This window comes from Lepidochelys olivacea (assembly GCF_965140295.1).
Source record: "Lepidochelys olivacea isolate rLepOli2 genome assembly, chromosome: 7".
NCBI lineage: Eukaryota > Metazoa > Chordata > Testudines > Cheloniidae > Lepidochelys > Lepidochelys olivacea.
The window spans coordinates 123066091-123081003 of record NC_140417.1 but is presented as its reverse complement, the minus strand read 5'-3'; the positions used below and the strand labels follow the sequence as shown (position 1 = coordinate 123081003).

The 14913-nt window shown below is 60.4% G+C and overlaps 1 protein-coding gene across 9 annotated transcripts in view; it reads right to left on the bottom strand.

Annotated features, from left to right (window-relative positions):
- The window catches only part of SEMA4G (semaphorin 4G), a 131008-nt gene that overhangs the window by 13268 nt on the left and 102827 nt on the right, over positions 1–14913 (bottom strand). For all 9 annotated transcript variants that reach the window (XM_084633647.1, XM_084633641.1, XM_084633644.1 and 6 more), the window contains exons 4-12: positions 9956–10018; positions 9759–9857; positions 8275–8368; positions 7630–7743; positions 6183–6346; positions 5873–6042; positions 2097–2241; positions 757–979; positions 341–456 (exon numbers count right to left, since the gene is read on the bottom strand). In XM_084633647.1, coding sequence (XP_084489773.1) covers positions 341–456; positions 757–979; positions 2097–2241; positions 5873–6042; positions 6183–6346; positions 7630–7743; positions 8275–8368; positions 9759–9857; positions 9956–10018 — 1188 coding nt within the window. The remainder of the gene's footprint in view (positions 1–340; positions 457–756; positions 980–2096; positions 2242–5872; positions 6043–6182; positions 6347–7629; positions 7744–8274; positions 8369–9758; positions 9858–9955; positions 10019–14913) is intronic.

The following is a 14913-nucleotide window of genomic DNA, read 5'->3' as shown; positions in this document are numbered from 1 at the left end:
GCGGCTGGGTGGGAGTCAGTGGCAGACTCTGGAATAGAACTCAGGTGTCCTGGCGCCCGGCCCCGTGCTCCAGCCGGCAGAACTCCCTGCCCCTCCTTCCTTGCCCGTCTTGCCCGCCCCGATCCCCCCTCAGGGGGTGCCCCGATGCGCCACTAGATTTCAAGGGGCCTGGCTGCGGGGTGTGGCAGCCGTGGATTTCAACACGCCCATTTTGTTCTGCCTTCTACAAGCGAGAGGGCCCCTGGAGGGGCAGCGTGTCCATGGTGCCTCCCCCTCGGGGAGCCAGTTCTACTCTGTCCCTCCCGGCGGAGTCGGGGTGCAGCCCGGAGCAGCATCTCACCTGGCCTTTGGAGATCACCAGGCTTTCCACGGGCTGGGGGGTCCCGAAGACCTGCAGCTCCTCCACGATATGTATGGCAGAGCCGATCACCACCCCCTTGTGCAGCCAGCCGTCACCTGGGCAAAGGCAGAGGGGCACGGTCAGGGTGGCACCGGGCGGGAGAGTGCTGTGCCCATAGGCCAGGGCTGGGGCCGGGCAACCGCACTGCTAATTTCCCCCCTGGCCTGGGCCCCTGGCTGCTGCCCCGATGGGGGGATGGAGCTCTCTGCTACCCCCCTTCTTCTGTGGGTCCCGTCTCCGGGGGCAGCTTTCGCCCGGGCACCCCAGCCACACTGGGGTCCCCCATCCCGCTCAGCCTGGGCGAGTGACACAGGGCCCCCAGATGACACTGCCCCCCCAGCCCCTGGCCGACGCACCCGTCCCCATGAAGAGCACGTCGTACTGCTGGCCGTCCAGGGCCGGCGCCCTGTCCACCGCCAGGGCCGTGTAGAGCACATTCTTCTTCACCAGCAGGGGCTCCCCCCGCGCCGGCTTCACCTCCTCGAACATGAGTGGGTGTAGCTTGACGAAGTCCAGCACGCCGTTGGGCAGGTCCTGGGAGGAGTGGTAGCCGTCCTCGCGGGAGCGGTCGGTGATGCACTGCAGCGGAGAGGAGAGGTGGCTAGGGACGGGTAGCAGGCTGCCCGCTGGGGCAAGGCGGCCACCTCTGGGATCACCTGGGCTTGGTCTCACCTAACCAGTGCCCTGCCATTGCACGGATCTCGGTGGCACCTTGGGCGCTGCTGTTCTTTTCAGTCTGACTGTACCTGGCCTCAGCACGGGGTGAAACACCTGGTCTGTGCTTTGCGGGAGGTCAAACTAAATGATCTAATGATTCCTTCCGGCCTCAGACTCCAGGGCTTTCCTCGACACCAGGGCCAGAAGCCTCACCCCCTGCAGAGCACATGCCAGAGACCTGCCCCCAAATCCCTCCTCGAGCAGCGTTCAGACAAGCGCTCAGGCTGGATTTCCAAACCGCCAGTGACGGGGAATCCACCAGGCGCTTGGTACATTGCTCCAGTGGTTAGTTACTCTCACTGTCCACATTTACCCCTCGTTTCCGGTTGGAACTTCTCTAGCTTCAGATGGTGTTAGAGCTTCCTCTGCCAGACTGCGGAGCCCGTTAACCAATATTTATTCCCCACCTAGGTGCTGACAGATTGTGATCAGTCCCCCCTTCACCTGCTCTGTGTTCAGCGAGCCAGACGGAGCTCCTTGAGTCTGTCACTACAAGGCAGGTTTTAACCCTTTAACCATTCTATGGCTCTTCTCTGAGCCCCTCCAGTTGATCAACATCCTTCCTGAACTGCGGGCGCCAGACCCGGACACAGGACCCCGGCAGCGGTCGCACCAGGGCCAAATACAGAGCTAAAATAACATCTCTTCTCCTTGAGATTCCCATTTATACAGCCACAGATTGCATTAGCCCTTTTGGCCCCAGCATCGCCCTGGGAGCTCATGTTCAGCTGATTCCCGCCCTCCCCTCCCAGCCTCCCAAAACTCAGGAAGTGGCTGAGGCGCGAGCACCAAGCCCTGCCCCCCACGCCCCGAGGAGGGAGCCATGCATGCTGGAACCGGTGGGCCTGGCCGTGAGTCAGCAGCAGAGCTGGGACCAGCATCCAGGCCTTCGTGGCCCCTCACCAATCCCTCCTGGGGATGAAGCCCGAGGGCATGTTTGCAGCCCAACAGGGGGCACTGGCGTCTCCGGGTCACTTACAAAGCCCGGCCGTGGGTCCGGCACCTCCCCGTCATAGCGGGTCCATTTGCGGGTGGTGTCCTGGTATTGCATGTAGGGGCCCTCGAAAGCCCTCTGCAGCTCAGAGATGTTGTACTGGCAGACGGCAGATGCCTCCATGCTCCTCCTAGGAGAGACAGCGAGAGGATCAGCGATCCGTGGCCGCCCCACGGGCTACACACACCTCCCTGCTCCGTCCGCCAGACGCCCCAGCCACTGACCACGCCGCCCGCTCCCTCACTGAGAGCTGGGGCCTACAGAAACAGCTCCAAACACCCAGGCTTTCCTGGAGGGGGACAAGGAGCTGCTGCCCTCTCTGAAATGACAACAGGGCCATCCCACGGACCAGCAGCTGGAGACCTCAAAGTGGATCTGTTGCATAATGTCCATTTTACAGATGGGAACCCAAGGCCCAGAGGGGGAAGGGGCTTGCCCAGAGTCACACGGCAAAGCAGTGGCAGAGAACCCCAGTTTCCTGAGGCCCAGAACTGTCTCTCCAGGGAAAGGGAATGGAAAACGGAGAGACCCCCATTGCTCCATCAGGCACTGGCTGGCAAACGCCAGAGCGGCAGCTGGCATTGGCAGAGCTGTGGCAGGATGGGACGTGGGAATGGACAGTGCGTCCACAAACGACACAGAGCCGCTGTCCAACCCCAGCATAGGAAGCAGATGGGCGACCTCACCAATCCAGGCAGCACACAACCCTCAATCCCGACCCGCAGCCCCCGTGCTGTTCTGGTCCTGGTCTCCCAGGTGGGCTGCTCCGCAAAAGGAACCAGCAAAAGCCCAGGTGGTTCTGGTTCTGCTCCCAGCAGCTGCCTCGCTCTGGCAGTGAGGTCGCGGCACCCCCGCGCTGTTTGCCACCCCCTGCACGCAGCAGCCTGGGCAGATCAGCCCCAAAGGCACCAGAGATGAGCTCAGAGGGAACGGAGATTCTAACGGGTACACGGCAATAGCAGGGTCACCCGCCATACATCTCCTGCCTCAGCGGGGGGTGGGGGAGTGTCAGGCAGAGCCCCTGCAGGTCGGGGAAGAGCCCCCAAGTTTGGGAGCCTTAGGGCTGGCGATTTCCCAAGCGCAGGGCTCTCCAGGGAGATCCCAAGGGTGCCCCAGACCCGGCCTGCTGGAGGTGCTGAGCGCAGCAGGCCCGCAGCCCGCAGGGCATGCACTCACTAGAGAGGAACGCTGCCCAGCCAGGCCTGGCAAGCTGGCACGTCAGCAGGAAGGGAGGTGGAGAGAAGCAGCCATTCAAGGACTCCAGGAGTCAGGACGAGTCCCAGCCACAATGTGTGCCTCAGTTTCCCCACTCTGTTAAACCTACCCTTGGAGATCCTCTGTTTAGTGGCCGTCGCATAGAGCCGAGAAAGCACAGCCCCTGGTGAGCGGTCAGCCCTCTGCACGTGGCTTGGGGGACCCCTGCTGGCTCTCACGGCCCCGCTGGCTCCTACAGCCCCTGTGCCTCCAGAGGAAATTCCTTCCCAACCCCAGACAGCCTGGCATCCACCCCCACAGTAGGGTGGAGTGAGAGGGGGCTTCTTCCTCACTGCTGGCCTGGCCCCATTCCCACCTCCCAGTTGCTGACCTCACCAAGGTCTGAGCCCCGGCCCAGCGCCCTCTGCCCAGCTTACAGTACAGCTGGGAGGGTGACCGCCCAGCTCCAGGCTTGGTAGCGGGGTGGCCCTGTGATCCCCAGAGACGCTTGCCCTGGGCCGCTGCCCCTTCCTCACCCAGTGTGCTCAGTGCAAGAAGCTGGCACTGGGGACGGAGACCTGGGGGAGACCCAGCTCAGGAGGTGGTTTCCAGGTCCCTGGTCAGCAGGAGTGGGATGGATTACTGCTTGCTGCTGCCTCGAGATGCTTCCTCCCCTCCCCGCAAAGGACCCGCTCATCTTCACCCTGCTGCCTCACTGGAGAGTGGAGCAGGGCCCCTACTAGGCCAGGTGCCTCAGCTGCTCTCCTTTTAATTTAACCCTCTCCCACCTGCATTCTTCCTGGCTACCTGCACACTCCCCCGGCAGACCCACTCCTGGGGGGGTTAATGAGCTGCCTGAGTGATCATTAATGAATTTCTCTATAGAAACCATCCCCTCCCCACCGCCCAGTTGCTCTCCCTGTCCCATTGTGCTATAAATAGCCACGGTCAGTGTCAGGCTTCTAGAGGCAGGCCCCGCTAATTAGCCAGGCAGTGATTCATTAGAATTCATGTCGACGTCAATAACCAACAGGAAATGCCCTTTTCCATTAAAACGGCCATTGGAGCACGGATATGCCCAAGTGAAATCCACCCCGGCTCCTCAATAGCTCCCGTTCCTGCTAAACCTCCTGTTTAACTGGGCTGCGTTTCCACCAGATAAGGCGGAGATAGGAAGCCTGCCAGAGTGATTCAACTCCCTCCCCTGCCACCCGCGATGTAACGCACACAGCGCTGCAGGAAGCCTTCGGGCTCCGGATGGGTTCTCTGTGCCCTGTCGGTCCCCTGCTCTCCAGGTTTGCCCTCTGCACACAAACGAAGCTTTGCAAACTGGGTCCCTACATGTACGTTCCCGTGCTGCGGAGTGTGGCCAGATCTGCGCACACTGAGGTGGATCATCACTTTGGGGTGGGGCGGAGGGGGACACGCTTTGCGGGATTTGGCTATGTACAGCTCAGGTAGTCTGGTTCATTGGGTGAAATTCCTGTATCAGTGAATGCCTCAATGGGGCATGAGTAGGGTGACCACATGTCCCGTTTTTATAGGGACAGTCCCTCTTTTTGGGACTTTTTCTTATACAGACGCCTATTACCCCCATCCCCATTCTCGTTTTTTCACAGTTGCTATCTGGTCACCCTAGGTGTGAGTCAGCCATGGGGCCCCCTGTCTCTATAACCACCCCTTGGTCTGGAAGAAGTGGCAGACTGAACAAAGGAAGTTGTTAACCTTACCGTCTGCGCTCTGGCAGGACAAGGATTATGCTGAAGAGCCTGCCTGAGCTGGGGGAACCAGAGCTACCCAGGTGGTTGGCCAGGAGGAGGATTTGGAGCAGTAGAATTTCCCCACGAAGGGGAAACACAGGCCCAGAGTCAATACGAATCTTTAAACCCACACAGAGTGATGGAGAGGGGAAGGGCGGTCCAGGACCCTTGCAAGGACGCTGCAAATCCTGCAGAGTGGGGAGGAAACTGAGGCAGGGGATGGCGTACGGGTGGTTTAGTAGGCTGTCTGGAGCTGCGTATATCCCGGGCTGTCTATAGGAAAGAGGGACTGGTTTGGGAACAGTTTGCACAGCCTGTGCACAGCTCTCAGAAGCGGGCGCTAGGAGGAACATCTGCCCGCCCAGAGTGCGCCGAGAGAGCCAGAGGCAGGGACTGGCTTGGCACAGATCAGGGAGCTGAAAGCACATGGACCCGGCCTGGCAGCTTGCCTGGCCAAGCAGGGTTGTGATGGGGGAACGGGTCAGATGCTGGCAGTGGACAAAGCACAGAGCCCACTGCTGAGGGCCAGTTTCTGGAAGAACCCGCAGTGGAGGAGGACCTGTTTGGGGACTGCAAGGAGCTGTGACGTGTCCATGAGGGGAATGGCCAGAACCAGCTATTCCGACCAGGGCAGGCGCCCGTGCGGCCAGGGGCAGGGGATCAGCCATTCCATCAGCTCTCGGGGTCGCCCGCAAGGGACAAGGCGACCCTGCTGAACTGCTCCAGCCCGCGTCCCCCCAGTGGCTCCATCACCCTGCTCTGGGGACGAGCCTGTGGGCCCCGCGGGGAAAGCAGAACCCTACTCACCAGTGAGCCGACAAGGTGAACGTGGCGTAGAAGACGGTGCTGGGCCAGCTGCCCCCGTCCACGGTGTGCACGGCCTTGAGCACTTCGTAGTAGGGGATATAGCAGACCAGCCGGGCCTTCATGAAGGACGTCCATTTCCGCTGCAGGATCTTCTTCCCACCCAGGTCGCTCTGCGAAGGGAAGGGAAGGGAAGCGCTGGGAGAGGGCGAGGCTGTCACCTGGGCTGACCCCATCACAGCCTCTGAGCCCTGCGGGACTGGGGTGCTCCCAACCCCCGCCCCCTGCAGCTGCTCCGGCAGCGTCTCTTCACCTTGCACACCCGGGCCACTCTGGCCACCCTGGCCACCTGGCTCTTGTCGAAGGAGGCACTCTCCTCGGCCGCCCGCTCCATGAAGAAGTAGTAGATCTTGTCATCGTCCCCCACTGGGCTGCGCACGCTCTCCTGGACCAGCACAGAGGCCACGAACTCTGCATCTGCAAACAGCACCGGCGTCAGACGCGCCCCGCCACCGGGCGGGTGGTGGATCTGATTGGTACCTAGCTCTGCCACTGCCTGAGTCCCTTTCCCTCTGGATGTCTCAGCTTCCTTCACTCTAAATAAGGACGGATGATACCGCCCACCCCTCTGCCTGCAGGGTTATTGCAGGGCCTGACAAGAGCTTTGAGATCTGCACTTTAGTCAACTCTGTGTCTCATCCCCTCCCCACCCAGCTCTGAGCACTCCAGCTGGCCTCTGTGCCCATGCTGGTCTGCTTAGCGAACCCCCCAACTCCTAGTGATCTCGGGCACCCCGCCCGCCCAGACATGGCAAGAGGTTCAGGGTGCCCTGTCACCGGAGTGACCCAGATTCCCAAGGGCAGGTTCTTGCCAGGGTTGGCAGCGGGACGGGCTGCCACTCAACATGGGGCAAGGGTGTGAAAAGGTTTGGAGAGCGATCACCGCCAGGACACTCCCCAAAAAGAGGCGGAGGGCAAAGACTGAAGGGACAAACACGAGAAGGAGGAAGGAACTCAGCCGTATGGACAAAGCAGAGCCGCCCGCTCCGTGGCCAGTGCCGTGCCCTCCCGGGGAGTGAGCACAGAGGCGGCTTGCTAGGATCAGTGCCAAGGCTCCGAGGACGGCCCTAGGCTCCAGTGACCGTGGCACATCTTGCCACACATGCCCCCTCTGCCCTGCTCTCCGCTAACGGAGAAGGCCCCGGCTTCTGCCCTCTCCATGGCTCAGGCCCGTTTGGCGCTCTGGGGAAGGCGGGCATAAGGAGCAGAAACCTCCCCACGTTTGTGTGAATATCTGCAGCCCCACCGAGCCACGGGCATCTTTGCCCCACTGCCAGGCCCGCCCGTCTGCCGGCCGACCTGGAGGTGGGCGAGGCGTTGCGGAAGCACACAGGAATGACCCGCCCTCGTGAGTCCGGCTGACGCCCTCGGCCCAGCTTGGGCGCGTCGGAGGGCAGTGTAAACCCCCCCCCGGAGTGCACCACATTGTGCCACATGCCAGATGGGCAGCGAGGCGGTGCCGGGCTGCGGATCAAACGCACAGCCGAGATTCGGACCGCAGGACGCCCTTCAGACCCCGGGGGACGCGGGGCTGACTCAGATGGGTCTATTCTGCCCGTTTAAATGCCCCCTGGGCGATACTCTGCCCGAGGACGGCAGGGTTGGGCCCGGAGGGGGCAGCAGTGCCTTTGGCGGTGAAGGGGGGCTCAGAGCCGGCAACGGAGGGGGAGGCTCAGGTCTCTCCTGGGGGCTGGATCTTACCGTTTAGCCCGTGCACGGGGGACTCTTCCGTCTTCAGGGGCTGCTGGTGCAGGTTGCGCCTGATGTCCGGCAGGCTGCGGAACTCGTACCGCGTGGCCGTGTACAACCCGCCATCTGAGATCGGGGGTGGGGAAGGATGGGTCAGGGTCCCCCAGCTGTTTAGCCACGTGTGGCCCAACCTGCATCCCGATCCCTTAGGCCCCGGGGCGGGGGGAGGAGGGTGGAGGAAGGGGAAGCCGCGTGGCCAGGCTGGACCCACTTCGGGGACTCCTACGTAACGTGGAGCAAGTGGTGCCCGTGGACACTGCTCCCCAGCCCTGATCGCATCGGGACCTGGCTGGACCCTCGCAGAGACCCTGTCGGGGGGGAGGGCGGGGAGGAGAATTTCTCCTTCGTTAGGGCTCGGGCAGGGTTCGGGCCAGAAGGGAACTGGCATGCCATGCGGCAGGTGGGCGTTGTGGGGAGGTGACTGGCTGTGAAAGGAGAGGTGGGGAGAGGCTGGCTCCAGCCCCTGAGGGGTGCACAGAGATTTGGGTGGGGGCAGGGGGAAAACCTCCCTGGCTGCTCCAACTCACTCAGCGACAGCCCAGAGCCAGATCAAGCTGCGACCTCCCCGGGGAACCCCAGGTGAGCGGCCCCACCTACCTACGATGAGGCCGGTGTAACCGCGGGCGGGGTCATACGGGCACTTCTCCTTGCCCTCCTCCAGGTGGGACGGCAGCGCGAACCTGTCGGCATCCTGCAGAGAGAGGGGAGCAAGGGGGTGAGGAGCCGCTGGGCTGGGCAGGACAGCATGAAAGCAGCACCCACAGCTCCAGGGGCCTTCATGCAGCCACGGATCAGGGACAGGTGAGGTTCCCCCACGTTCCCCAGGCCGTGAGCTGGCAGGACCCCCCTCCAGGGGCAGACAACCACACCAACGTCCTGTGATGTGGGCATTTCCCGACCAGGCAAGTGGGCAGAGACTGCCCCCCACCAATGCAAATCACAGAGCCCCCAAATGGCTACGACTGTCAGCCACTGCCCATCTCGGGCCGGGCGGGAGCTGGCAGCCTGGGGATGCAGAGCTCCGGCGCTCATTGGCCTCCCCCCAGGCCATGCACGAGAGCCACCATCCCCACCCACCCTGCCAGTCTCAGGGCATGCCATGCTGTCACTGCTGGAAGCCAGCCCACCGGGATGCGCCATAGTTACCGGCGGGCTGGGGAACACGGTGGAATCAGGCGGCTACCAGGGCTTGGCTCTTCCAACCAGACGCCTAGACTAACTAACGGAGCAAGTGGTTACCAGACAGACATGGTCAGAAGCAACTGAAAACAGGGTCTTATAATGGAAGTGTCAGGCAACCTTCCACCAGCCCTGACTATTTTTATAAATTTGATACCCCTATCTATGCCCGTGTCCACAACGTCTGACATCAGCGAAGGGACCTTCAGATGAAAGCCCACACACTGGTTTAAAAAGTGCCCTCTCCTGTTTATCAAAGACCGGAGGTGAAGAACAGAAAGCCCAGAATGGACTCTTTTACTCCCTGCGCTGGGTGGGGCAGCGTGAGGTGGAGGCCTAGATCCAGCCATGTTCCTTGTGAGCCACATTTAATTTGTGACTGTCACGCGGGAGGGCCTGGGCAGGAGGTTTCGGGTTGCAGACGCTGCGAGGGGAACGCTCAAATAAAGACACTGATGCCCCTGGATTTCGTTTTTCCCCTTTACGTTTCCTGAAAACGGTTCCGCCCATCTTCACGTTTCTAAAACAGCCACAAGCCGGGACCTTGAACCAATCCAACCAGCTCCCCCGAGAAGAAAAACTCAACCCTAGGGGTTTTTCTCCTTCCCATAAAGTGACAGGCCCATAACCCTTCCAAAGAAGGGCTGGCTGGAGCGCCCCCTGCTGGCTAACAATGCCCCGCTCCCTGCGTTGAACGGGTCCATGGATCAACCATGAGGGCTGGCGGCAACTTGTTGCCAGGAGGTTATTGCCAGCCAGGAGGGAGAGCACCGAAGAGCGACAGAAGCCTGTGACGGGGCCGGAAGCACGGAGCGATGAACAAAGACGGAGGGAGCATCCAACACCCAGCAAGGGTTTCCCTCCTCGTGAATTCCCTCCCCACCAACCGTGCTTGCACTCACAATGGCCGCGCACAGCGGGTGGAAGGCGTAGGTCCCGCAGGCGTACAGGTGAGTGTCGTTCAGCCTCTGCACGAGCCGGATGTGGTTGAAGCACTCGGTCTGCAGAGAGGAAGAAAGAGCATCACGCGGGGGCCCGACTCCCGTGCCTGCAGGCCGCCCGCGCCCCCCCACACATGCAGAGACCCTGCCGCAAATACCTTGTTGTTCTTGCCCTTCTGGAGGCAGTCGGTTTGCTTCTCCGGAGACGCCTCCCACCGGATCTGTGAAGGGGAAAGGGGTCGTTACTCACCGGCGCCTCCTGGCTGTGGAGATGATAGCTGCCCCGCAACGCCCTGGAGCGATGTCATCGAAGCTCCTAAAGAGCCGACGAGGCTGGTAAACACTAATGGCAGGCTGACCAGTGCCAGGAACAGCCCTATGCCTGGGTCCATTTATTTTCCGCGCTTCTTGACTAAAATAAAGACCTGGTTGCTATTAATCCCAGGCCGGGGGCCCGCTGAGCAGAAGAAGCACCGAACTCACCTGGAAAATGCCTTTCACAAACTGGGGTTTTAGTGCTTTGAGTTCCCTTTCCTTCCCCGCGCAAAGCAAAGGGGCAGACTGTCCGGACTGACGAGTTCACTTTGTCCCACTTATGGAATCATAGGACTGGAAGGGACCTTGAGAGGTCATCTAGCCCAGGCCCCTGCACTGAGGCAGGACTAAGTATTATCTAGGCCATCCCTGGCAGGTGTTTGTCCAACCTGCTCTTAAAAATCCCCAGTGACGGAGATTCCACAACCTCCCTAGGCAATTTATTCCGGTGCTTAACCACCCTGACAGTTAGGAAGTTTTTCCTAAGGTTCAACCTAACCCTCCCTTGCTGCAGTTTAAGCCCATTGCTTCTTGTCCTAGCCTCAGCGGTTAAGAAGAACAATTTTTCTCTCTCCTCCTTGTAACAACCTTTTATGTACTTGAAAACTGTGATCATGTCCCCTCTCAGTCGTCTATTCTCCAGCCTAAACAAACCCAGTTTTTTCAATCTTCCCTCACAGGTCATGTTTTTTAGATCTTTAATCATTTTTGTTGCTCTTCTCTGGACTTTCTCCAATTTGTCCACATCTTTCCTGCCATGTGGCGCCCAGTTGAGGCCTAATCAGCGCAGAACAGAGCAGAAGAATTACTTCTCGTGTCTTGCTTACAACGCTCCTGCTAATACAGCCCAGCGTGATGTTTGCCTTTGCAACAGCGTTACACTGCTGACTCATATTTAGCTTGTGATCCACTATGACCCCCAGATCCCTTTCCGCAGCACTCCTTCCTAGGCAGTCATTTCCCATTTTGTATGTGTGCAACTGATTGTTCCTTCCTACGTGGAGTACTTTGCATTTGTCCTGATTGAATTTCATCCTATTTACTTCAGACCATTTCTCCAGTTTGTCCAGATCATTTTGAATTTTAATCCTGTCTCCAAAGCACTTGCAACCCCTCCCAGCTTGGTATCGTCCGCACACTGAATGAGTGGACACTCTATGCCGTCATCTAAATCAAGGATGAAGATATTGAACAGAACCGGAAGGAGCTTAAATCACCCAGCTTATGCGCTGGAGAATCCACCCCAGGAGGGGGTACTGCCCTCCAATGTGAAACTCTAGTGCCCAAACCCACCACGTCCTGGGCCAGAGAAGGCATGGGCCAGAGAGGGTGCCACCATAATATACATAATAAATACATAATATGCATAATAAAACTATCGTGCAACTGGGACACTGCTGCCGTCGTGACAAAAGCCCAGGGGCTCCTCGTGGGAAAGGCTCGGAGAGACAGAGACGGGAAGCAAAAATGCCCCTCCACCGCCCAGCGACACCATCCTGCCAATGCAGCGGGGCTGGCAGAGAGACGGCCTGGCTGTCAGTAAGACCTCCGGATGGACTGGCACCTCGCGGGGGAGGGCAGAGACAAGATTCATCACCCACCTATTTGTCAGGTTGCGAAATCGGGGGTGGAGGATGTCTTAAAATTGGGACACAAAAGGCTGTGTGTGTGTCCAGGACAACAGGATCTGGAAGGACTTAATGGCTGGAAAGCCTTAACTCTATCCTGCAATGGTCTGACCTCCCAACCACCTGTGGGCACGTATCCTTAGCTGTCGGCTACCACCAGTCCTGCAGGCCCATTCTGACAGCGTCCCTCATCGGGGCCTCTGGGTTGGCACTGCAGGAGACCCTGGGCAGAGAGTGTTGGGGTAGGATGTGCCGGCTCAGTTCATCCCATCGAGCCAGCACCCTGGGGGGCGGTCCCATTGTCCCAGGCACCCAGCAGCAGCTGCAGAGTTGGAGGGGAGGGAGACAGGGGCGCTCGGCAGGTGTCAAGTTTCTTCAGGAAGGGGTGCCCAGGGGATCCGGAGAGGGGGGTGTCCAAGCATGGGCGGGGGGAGGGAAGGACTTTAGCGGCAGCATTCGGGATGGGCTGTTGGGGGAGGGGAGCAGCAGGAGCACCCGCGAGTGGGTTACAGAGGTCACGGCTTGGGGGAGGGTGCTGGGGCTTGGGGCTGCAAGGAAGGGGACACTGGACCGAGGGGCGTGAGCCAGACAGGCGGAGAAGGATCCAGGACGGGGCGAGGCGTCCAGCTTTGGGGAGACATTGAACTGGCTGCAGGGGAGCTGCCTGCCCCACTGCCTTCAGGCTATGCCTCTCCCCCCGCATCACCCCAGGCCTGCTCCCCCCGGAGCTCCCAGGAGCCGGGCTGGGCAGAAAGGTGTGGGCCTACAGGATTCAGAGCTGGGAAAGCCCGGGGCGGGGGTGCTGCCTATGCCATGAGTTTGGGGAGGAGGAGTGGACAGATTCGCAAGTGAGCGGCTGCCTTTGGCACCTGCTGGGTGGCTCTGGCCTAGCCCAGCACGGCGCACTCAGGCCGCCAGGCAATTCATGGAGGACAGTCGCAAGGCTCCCAGAGAGACGTTGGCATGCCCCCGGCTGGCCACAGACGAGCAAAAGCTGCCACAGCAGCTGGGCAACTAGCCAGAGCTCGGACCAAACCACCCCTCCACCAGAGGACAGCTCACCCTCTCCTGCCCGTCTGCCGGCGTCCCCCAGCACCATCTCTGGAGTCTCCGCCGGCTGGCCCTGCCGCACCCCGTTCCCAGCCAGAGAGCAGGCGAGCCGCTCGAACACGCAGAGCTAGCGGGTGGCTCGCCGTCTCTCGCCGCGCCGCTCTGGGTCATTTCCACAGCAGATGGAAAAGGAAACGAAGACAAAGCCACAGCAGGCAGCTGCAGGGCAGGGGTAAACCCACAGGCCTACAAAGGGGACCCGCTGCTGACGGCTCCTTCAGTTGCGGCATGGCCCAGCAGCTGGGCGGCCAGACGCCCTGCGAGGCCTGGCGTGGAGGCTGCATGGACTTCAGTGGACCGTGTTGCAATGGCAGCCCAGGAGCATGGCATGTGGGGGGGGCCAGTGGGTCCGGGGGTTAAAGGTCACTTGGGGACACATCTGGGGAGGAGCTGGGCGCCAGATGTGTTTGACCACGTGGGGTTTGGGGGTAAGGAGCTCTGCGAGATGGGCACGGATGCTGCCTGGTGCCCGTCGCCGTCCTGGCTGGATGCACTGCCTGCGGCTTTAGATGAAAGCAAAGGGCTCTTCTGCGGCACAGGGAACCAGTGCTCCACAATCCCCGCCCGCCTCAGCCGTAAGAAGCTGCCAAGGGAGACTGAACAGCGGGCAGTGGGACTAGCGGAGAGCCTGGCCAAAGCAGTGCGGCTTGCAGCGCTTCCTCCAAGTGGCTGCGCTTGGGCTGGGGACCAGCAGAGTCCACGAGGGAGGGCGAGGGAGGGCTGACTGCTGAGGACACGCTGCCCCCGGCTCCCTCCAGCCCCCTCCTGCACCCCAATCCCCCGCCACGCTCTGCCTGGGGCAAACAGCCTGGACTTTGGCCTGCTCCAGATTCCTAGGCTCCCTGCTGGGTGAGGGTGAACAGCCTGTGCTCTACAGCAGGTCTGGCTAGGTTACCGGGGGGCCCCGTCTGGCCTTAACGCCTGTGACCCCAGACCGGGTGCTTTATAGAACCATGGGTTGGGTTGGGTTGGGTTTCAGCTGCTGGGTGCCAGGGCCCAGGGAGGAATTTGCAGGAAGGGTGTTCTCCCCAGCCCACCTTGCTCAGCGGACAACAGCCGGCATTGCCGGGGGGCTTGGCATGTACCCCAAAAGAAGAAGGTAAAGCAGCTGAGCTTTTGAGGGAGAAGCACTTGAGGGCATCAGCTGGGAGGACAGATGGACCAACCCCAATATGCAGGAGTGGTGGCAAGTCACTGAAATGGACCCGTATGCCCGCGGGGTGATGGCCCGGCCCCAGGAGGGGACGGAGACCCCGGGGAAGAACAGGAAAAGCAATCTGCACCCTGGTCAGGCAGAGGGGGTTGCTGGGAGCAAACTCACTTGGTACCAAGAACTAGCTCAGCTAAGTCAGGCAACGGAGAGATGATGGAGCCTGGTCATTGTTACTAATGACTGGAATCATGGTAGCACCAGCCGAGATCAGGGCCCCCTGGTGCTAGGCGCTGTGCATAATGAGAGAAGGTCCCTGCCCTGAAGAGCTCACCATAGACGCAGCCAGGCAAACAAGGGAAAGATTACTAGCCCTGTTTTGCAGATGGGAAACTGAGGCACAGAAGTGACTTGCCCAAGGTCACGTGGGGATCCTGAGGCAAAGCTGAGAAAAGAACCTTGATCTCCTGGGTCCCAGTCCTGTGTGTTAGCCACATGCCCATCCTCCCTCTCTCATGGACTTGAGAGTCAATTTTGCCTGCTCTGCCAAGGAACAGCCTCCTTCGGCCTCCTGGTCCTGTGGGCGGGAGTGGAGCTGCTTGCCCTGTGGTTGCTGCACCTGTAAAAGGCGTCTCCTTTGGGGCTGTCAGCCCAGAGCCGTCCACTAGCATGCAAAGCGCTTGTTCCTGCCCCAGAGAGAGGGCAGGTGCGGTGAACAATGGTCGTCACCCCAATCAACTGGACAGCAACACAGGGGGCTTTGGGAACGGCTAGGGGAACCCGACCCATTTCTGCCCTTTAAGTCCAGGCTTCAGAAACAGCCAGCACATGCCCCATTCTATCTAGTTGGCAGCCGGTATCAAGTGGAGTACCCCAAGGGTTGGTCCTGGGGCCGGTTTTGTTCAATATCTTC